The sequence below is a fragment of the Drosophila sechellia genome, chromosome 3R (genome assembly GCF_004382195.2).
Source record: "Drosophila sechellia strain sech25 chromosome 3R, ASM438219v1, whole genome shotgun sequence".
Taxonomy (NCBI): Eukaryota; Metazoa; Arthropoda; class Insecta; order Diptera; family Drosophilidae; genus Drosophila; species Drosophila sechellia.
Genome location: NC_045952.1, coordinates 14,738,609 through 14,746,430, shown reverse-complemented (window position 1 = coordinate 14,746,430; position 7,822 = coordinate 14,738,609). Strand labels below are relative to the sequence as shown.

General features: G+C 44.5%; 2 protein-coding genes across 2 annotated transcripts; both read right to left on the bottom strand.

The window, feature by feature from the left end:
* Positions 1–1,015: 1,015 nt before the first annotated feature.
* Positions 1,016–4,840, bottom strand: LOC6606472 (vesicle-fusing ATPase 2). Its single transcript, XM_002031239.2, has 4 exons — positions 4,665–4,840; positions 4,240–4,564; positions 2,639–3,604; positions 1,016–2,507 (listed from the first exon to the last, which is right to left on the bottom strand). Exons 1-4 carry the CDS (start codon positions 4,772–4,774, stop codon positions 1,650–1,652), a joined length of 2,259 nt encoding a protein of 752 aa, XP_002031275.1. The 5' UTR covers positions 4,775–4,840; the 3' UTR covers positions 1,016–1,649.
* A 258-nt stretch (positions 4,841–5,098) lies between these two features.
* LOC6606471 (vesicle-fusing ATPase 2) lies at positions 5,099–6,498 on the bottom strand. Its single transcript, XM_002031238.2, has one exon. It carries the CDS (start codon positions 6,396–6,398, stop codon positions 5,373–5,375), a length of 1,026 nt encoding a protein of 341 aa, XP_002031274.1. The 5' UTR covers positions 6,399–6,498; the 3' UTR covers positions 5,099–5,372.
* Between the last annotated feature and the right edge of the window lie 1,324 nt (positions 6,499–7,822).

The following is a 7,822-nucleotide window of genomic DNA, read 5'->3' as shown; positions in this document are numbered from 1 at the left end:
TCATGATTGTGTCGAGCAGTTGCCGGGGCAATTGGCAATGCAAATCAATTTTGAGATCTTTGCAAATATGCAGCTTTAATTAGTTAATAATGGCGCTGGCTTGCAGCTGACACCGTCGCGACATGGCCATGGCTTTGGGTGCTACCGTGACTGGTGGCTATGGCTATGGCTACCCAGGATTCCTCAGACGACTGCCGCTGATAAAGCTGGACTGGATCACAAATGGGCGTCGAGCGCAATTAGCGCCATATATCAATTACCGAGCACTCCGCTCCAGATTACGTATACGCAGACGACGCGCCGCTAAGGTGTTTTCATTATAAATCATTTATTCAAATTGCATATTACGCCGACCGACTGGCTGTGGTCAGCACCTCGGCCAAGCTGACCACTGCTCTGATTGGGTTCCGGCGTCGGGTCTTGTCGCGAACAGCTGATCGATTGATCGGATCGGATCGGGTGAGTACATGGTATGATAACCACTTGACGCCTCCCAAGCGGACAGCTGTCGGGCGACATTCGCCGAACATAAACAATATTTAAATTAATAGGAGTTTTCAAAGAATTCAAGCTGCTACAAGCTGAAACAACCAAGGGAACTAAGCATTTTTTACTATATAAGCATTCAGATAATGTGTCCTGGAACGAAAAGAAAAGGCAATCAATCATTTGCATTATACATATTTTTGACTAAAGATCAGCCGTTCTTATTAAAAAGCCCATAGTCTTTGGGAAAACTCGATTTATTTTTAGCTTTTGGGTAAATTACATAAATTAGTTTGTTGTTATCTCATTGGTACACAGCAAGTTTATATTATCCATAAAAGACATATCCATTTACAAATGATTCACACAAATTTTTTGTTTTTCGAAAAGCTTCGTTTGAGATCCACAAATTGTAGCTAAGACATGCACCTACTGTAGCTAGTTTTGAAACCTAAGTGATCTCACTTATGGATGTAAAGAAAAATATAACAAGAATACGAAAAAGTAATGTAAATAAAAATCACATCTATTCAAAATTGTGCGCTCATTGTAGTATAATTTTCAGAATTATAGTTCTTAAGTATAGGTATAATCGCTATATCGCTTAAGCCTCTTATAAACCTGGTTAAAATATTCAAATGCTTTAATTCAATTTTTATTTAAAAGATCAATCTATTAGGTCTGCATAATCGGATTTTTGTCGTTTTCAGTTATCTTGGTAAATGCAATATGCGTAAAATCCATATAAAATACATAATGTTTGTATCAAATTCTCTATGTAAATTTGTGCGCCCAAACTGCGGTTTTCATGGTGGACATAGACGGATTATCCTTAGTCGCTAATGCGAGTTCTTCAAGTTCGTTGGTACCATAAAATTCAAAACTTACATGTTACTTGACTATATCTCACAAGTTGGTCTCATTTACGCTTTATTATATTTTTTTAGTGGAACTTAAACGGAGTATAGCATAGTTAAGTAAAGCGTTAGAATATTATACTCAATATTTGATTTTATCTTACGTTCCCAAAACAATAAGATTTTTGTAACGACACATTTTTTTTTTGAATTTTAAAGACAAGCAACCGTTTTTCCAGTTTGCATCAATCAAATCGAACCACCCTGCTGTTGGATAATGGAATGTAAATTAATTTAAAGGCGTAGCTAGTGCCCTAGCACCCTATCCATTTCCAGACCGCCCTCCTCCTCCATTTTGCTGAGGAACTTGATAACCCGCTGGTGGGGCTCCGATTGCCGGATCATATCGATGAGGAACAGCAGCTTCTTGATGCCGATACACAATCGCTTACCCGCCATTTTCCTGGCAATGCTCTGCAGCTCCTCGGCACTGAACAAATCCGAATCATCCAGCACGGCAAGCACGTGCTCGGCAGTTGAGAGATTGGACACATGCAGGACGGACGTGAAAGCCGAGAGCATCTCCATCTCCTCGAGAACGTCCCGCCGGCTGGAAGTGCACAGGATCAGCAGTTTTCTACCCTTTGGCGGCTGCTTTTTCAGTAGAACCAGTAGCGCCTGCAGCGTGAGATTGGAGTACCTTGGTCCAATTGGACCGTAGTCTAGCAATCGCTCCACATTGTCCACCACAATGCAGCTCAAAGTGGAGCGATAGGCGTCGTCGAAGATCTTGCGGATGTGCAGGCACTTGGCTGACTCCGTAAATCCTACCATATCCTCCGGGGAGCAGACCTTAACGAACGGGAAGTCGCTCAACTGGGCCAGATTAGCGGCCAGCGCTGATTTGCCGGAGTTGGGAGCTCCTTCGATGAGAACAGACACCAGGCCAGAGCTCTCAGTGGCCTTTGCCTGCTGCACGGAGAGCATTCCGTCCTCCAGGAGTTCGGTGACCGGTGGGCCCCAGTTTATAATGCCGCGTGCCAACAGATTGTCCAACATCTCCTGGGCTGCTCCAAAGGCGGGCTTGATGTCGTTGTCCAATGCGTGCAGAAAGTCGGCCCGCGTAACACGCAGTTTTTCCATAGCCTCTGGATCCACGTGAACCTTGGATCGTAAAAAAGCAAATGATGATTGGGGTAATTTTAGAATTGTGGTATCCAATCGAACGTTAAGCGATTTCTTGGTTTACCGAAACAAAAGTACTCGAAATTATACGAAAACCGAGCATCATATACCTTTGAATCCGCCTTTATTAACCGGTTCATGGCCGTGGATTGGGCCGCTCTAACCAGGCCCTCCAACTCTGCGCCACTGAAGTTCTTTGTCCTAGCCGCGATCTCATTGTTGTCCACATCGTTAGCTATCTTGTTAAAGTCTCGCATACGCTTGGTGTGGATGTTCAGGATCTGGACGCGACCCTGCTCCTTGGGCAAGCTGATCTCCATTTGCACTTCCAAGCGTCCAGGTCGCAGCAGGGCCTCATCGATCATGTCGCGCCGGTTGGTCATTCCTATCACCAGGATGTTGTTCAACTGCTCCACGCCGTCGATCTTGGCTAGCAGTTGATTGACGACCGTGTCGTGGACACCACTATTACCGGCCACGGATCCGCGAGCCTTGCAAATGGCGTCGATCTCGTCGAAGATGATGATGTGCAGTCCACTGTTCGGTCCCAAGCGCTTTTCCTCCTCCTCGGCCTCGGCAAACAGTCGCCGGATATTGGCTTCTGATTCACCCACGTACTTGTCCAGGATCTGCGGTCCATTCACGATCTTGGGTTCGCGGGCATTCAGCATGGTACCTATTTGCCGGGCCATCAGGGTTTTTCCCGTGCCTGGTGGTCCGTACAACAGAATACCCTTCACGTGCTTGATGCCCAGTTGCTCGACAAGTTCCGGCGGAAAAACACGAGAGGCGAAGGCGCGTCGGAAAATCGCATTGAACTCTTTGTCTAGGCCACCAATGCCCATCTTGCCAAAGTCCCAGTCCGGATTTATGATGGACTGCCGCACGATCTTACCCTTGGAGCGACCCTGCAGGTTAAGCACAGAGTTTTCGGCCTTCTCGAACTGCACCACCGTGTTACCGAGGATGCGGCCGAAACGCACGTTCCGGGTCTTCGGGAGGGAATCGCCCACTGTTCGTGGATCCACTGCCTCCAACGTTTTTACAGCGAGGCCCAGGAACTTCTTGTCTTTGAACTGAAAGGCGGTAAACATCCTTATTAGCAAAATAACGATCTACATTAAGGAGCATGTTAAAAGAATTACTATTTTAAGATAGTTGCACTTCCTATAAGGGCAGCCTAACACATTATTTTTAGTTCTTACAAAAGGGGGACATTGTATGCTGAATTATTAAAAAAGATTTGACAGAGAGCCAAACAAATGATCTAAGGCAGGTCCAGAGTTACGTGTCTTTGGGTTTCTAATTGTTGGAGGTAAGCTACCTTGTTAATATTTGCATTAGGTCGCTGTCTAAATGTGGAATATGAGATTCAGCATCTTATGCGAATCAAGACACGTCAATAAATATAATATAACGAATATGGAATAACACAAATAACGAATATTCTCACTACCGTTATGCTATGAACGTATAAATCTTTTTGTAAAGTTAAACAAAACCAAAGTTATTACAAGTGCACACAATAAATGGTGAAATAACGAATAGGCGCGTCCGAGATAAGTCGAGAACCCTCATTGAATTGGCTAGTATTTTAACTGGCTCTGGCATATCACTAATCCTCTCCAGATTTCCACCTCCTTTTCAGTCCTATTGTATTTATTTTTCTATCCTGCATACATTTATGGGGGAGCCACATCCACACCAGTACCTGAAAGACGAGCGTTTGGCCGACGGTCAGCGGCATTCCGGCGAACTGCATGAGGAACTCCTTGGCCATCTCGTCGGAGTCGTAGGGCTCCTGCGTGGTGGTCTTCTTCTGCAGGAAGTCCGTCTCGAAGGAGACCAGTGTTATGATATCGGCGCTGGCGTCGAATCGGTACGGCCGCACGTCTATTTCCTGGTTGATGGAGAGCGTGGCCCACTTGCGCTGGACCAGCGAGAATCCGACGTGGCCGAGCGGCAGCTCCGTCCCGCTGATCTTCTCCAGCGCGAAGATGTAGTGCAGCCCCGGGCCCGGCGAGATGTCCACATATCTGCAGGGTATCAAGCGGTGCGTCATTAGCACAAGCGAAAGTTTCCATAGGCTCGTACGCCCACGTAGGAAGTGGAAAATCAACAAAAACCAACACTCACTTGACCTCCTCCGTGAAATCGGACACATTCACAATCGCCTTGTTCGTCAGGGACAGCTCATCCGTTGGGCATTTGATCGCTCTCATCCGGTGGGCTTTTTCAATTGACATTTTCGTTGCAATTTTATAATAAACTCCCGAAATTGCCTCAAACAGCTGATAGCCCGTTGCCCGAGTGCAACCCTGTTCGGCATTGCGTGTGTGTATGCTATGTGAGTGCGAGCAAAAGCTGCCTGCTACGGCACCGCCAGCGCAAATTTGAATTCAATGGCGCGCATTTGCGTTTTTCAAAAATACATATATCCCCCGCATTCAAGACCTCATCACTTTTGCTAAGCGGCTCTGCAGCACCAGGATTGGTGAAGAAAAGAATCCAACAAATTTGTTGTATCAAAAGCCAAATCCTCTGAGTAAATAACAATAAAATGGGTGGCATTTGCATTTAAAATCGGTTTATTTTTGCTTTTATAGCACAATGTGGTTATAATACTTATGCCAATCACATTATCGAGCTGTTCATTTTAGTCTTAAGAACATTGCAATGCAATGGAAGCAAATTCATACAAAAAATAATGTAATCTTATTTTTACATGGTTTTATATGGTTACGTGGTTCCTTAAAATATTATGCATAACTGAATTATTTAAAATTACTTGGAATTATTTTCCTGGAATTGTAGATACAATATTGCATTTCCTAACCTAACGTCTTAAATGTATTGAGGTACAAGTGGACTAGAATGGTTCCCTACCCATCCCATTGCTTCGCCCAATTTCTTCAGCAATTTGGCAGCTCGACGGTCGGGCTTTAGGGGATTCACCCACGCAATCAGGTCAAGCAACCTTTTGATGCCAATGGAGACGTTGCGGCCATCCATGGCGATCTCAATTTGGCGTAGCTCCTCGGGCTCAAATCGTTTTGAAGCTTCCACTATGGCCATAAGTTCTTTAGGCGTGGAAACATTTGGCACATTGTGAACTGAAGTGAAAACGGATAGCAAGCCCAGTTCCTCCAGGACATCGAGACGATTGGTTGTGCAAATGATGATGAGCTCGTGTCTGTTGGGCGGTTGTTTCTTCAGAAGAGCCATCAGCATCTGCAGGAACTCTTTGGAGTACCGCTTACCCAGGGCGCCGTAACCAATGACTCGCTCGAAGTCGTCAATGATGACGCAGCTGCGCCTGGAAACATAGGCGTCCTCTAGGACTTCCCGTATTCTCTGACATTTTTCGGAATCGCTAAGTCCCAGCAAATCGGCCGACGAGATGTATTTCATAAAAGGGCAGTCTGTTTTCAAAGCCATTTGAGCGGCCACCGTAGTTAGGCCTGACTTGGGCTTACCTTCGACCAGATGGCATGACCATCTTGGGCGTCCGGTGAACAGGAGATCATTCGGATCGAAAGCGGTACGATCCAGATATTCATATGGCATGAGCAGCTGGAGAGTCTCCTCCTGCCGGCCAAATCGTGGCTGAATGATATTTACCGCGGCCAGGAGATCGACCTGAGTGACTTGAAGGCCCTCCGGGCATCTGGTGACGTGAGTCCGGACAATGGCTTCATGGAGGGCTTCTCGGACCAGTTGGCACAGCTCGTCCTCCGTGAAATTTTTGGTTTTCATTGCAATTTCACGTGCGCAAACATCGCCGGCCACCCTAACGTCACCCAGCCTGTTGATGCGCGATTTCAAGAGGTTCACACGCTCCTCAGTCTTCGGTAAAGTGATGTTGACCATCTTGAAGTCCGTGTTGGCTTCTTTTATGGAGAAATGATATTGTATAGGAAATTGTATATCAGCTGTTCCTTACAAAATGGTTTTGTATATATTATGTTATCCACCTGAAATCGATTACGATATCTGCGATCGGTTTTAAATTTCAGGGACGGTCGAAGTTTCGATAAGACGGTGCTTCAAACCAATTCAAACCATTCTGTTGTAAGTTTTTATTATTTTATAAGGTAGCTTAAAATTAAAATAGTATTAATATTTTAAATTGCGATTATTTTCCGAACCAATGTCTTATCAGCTTCGTATTACAATAGTGTAACCAAATTTCCATTTGAAAATACTGCTTTTCCACATGGCTATTACAAAAGAGCGCGCCACTTTTTTAATTTAGCTAAGCTTAAAATTAGTAGAAAATAATTGCACACTATATTATTGATCAAGTATTTTAATGCCTTGACTTTAACTACATGAAATACAGCAAAAATCTTATCACACTAACATGTTTACTAAATTCTTTGTCACTTTAATACAAATATTAATATATTATTGTTTGTGGCTAATAAAAATACCGATAGACCGATTGACTGGCGGTTTCGATGTACTGCAACCGTTACAATTTAAACGACTTTGCTAAAACCTAGGCACACATTATGAATTCCCGCTTTTCGGCTCTTCTGCTGGGTTGGCTGTGCAATTACTTGCAATATCGCATTTTTCTTCTTTCCGTTGACCTCGAGCAGTTAATCATGCGCTCGATAATTGGATAGTGGATGTCTCTATTCGTTCTGGGTTGCCCCACAAATTTATAGCGTGCATTATAATCGGACAGTTTAATTGGGTATCGACATTTATTAATTTATCCGGTCGGCCGGCCTTAGCGTAATGCCGGTAATTTCTTGTCCCATCCGAATTTGACCACTCAAGGCTTTCAACACTCCACATTCGCACAGCATCCTCCTTCCCACTCCTTGCCAGCCCATTTGCATGCTCCCTCCAAAGGGCCGAGACTCGCGTCCGCTATGCACATTAATTAGGCCGCTTCATTAGACACATGTCCATCAAAAGTGGTCCAGTTCAAGATCCAGACTCGAAGCGAAGACTGCGCCGCCGGCGAGTGCACATAGTGCATATATATCCCGATCCGAGCCTGACTGCCTCTCGTGTTGCCTGTTTTGTGTAATTAAGCCAGGCGCTCACTATTTAAATTGCAGCCGGGTGGCGAGGGGATGTCGAGAAATCCAGGAGCGACACTGAAAAGAATTGTTTGCAATCCTAAAGTGATTGTAATATAAAGGAAATACAAGAAGTTAAGAAAGTTAGTTAAGTTAGGAAAATAGTTAATAATATAGCCACCTGTGAAAGATTGGTTAATAATAATTTTTTTAGCAACTCATACTTTGTTCGTTCGTTCAGTTACTATTTGTTACTGC

Excerpts from the sequence above, each read along its gene's own strand:
- LOC6606472 (XM_002031239.2), bottom strand. The coding sequence starts at position 4,774 with ATGTCAATTGAAAAAGCCCACCGGATGAGAGCGATCAAATGCCCAACG. Across the intron at positions 3,605-4,239 it reads GCCAAACGCTCGTCTTTCAG|TTCAAAGACAAGAAGTTCCT; the intron begins GTACTGGTGTGG and ends ACCGCCTTTCAG. Across the intron at positions 2,508-2,638 it reads TAATAAAGGCGGATTCAAAG|GTTCACGTGGATCCAGAGGC; the intron begins GTATATGATGCT and ends TTACGATCCAAG.
- LOC6606471 (XM_002031238.2), bottom strand. The coding sequence starts at position 6,398 with ATGGTCAACATCACTTTACCGAAGACTGAGGAGCGTGTGAACCTCTTG.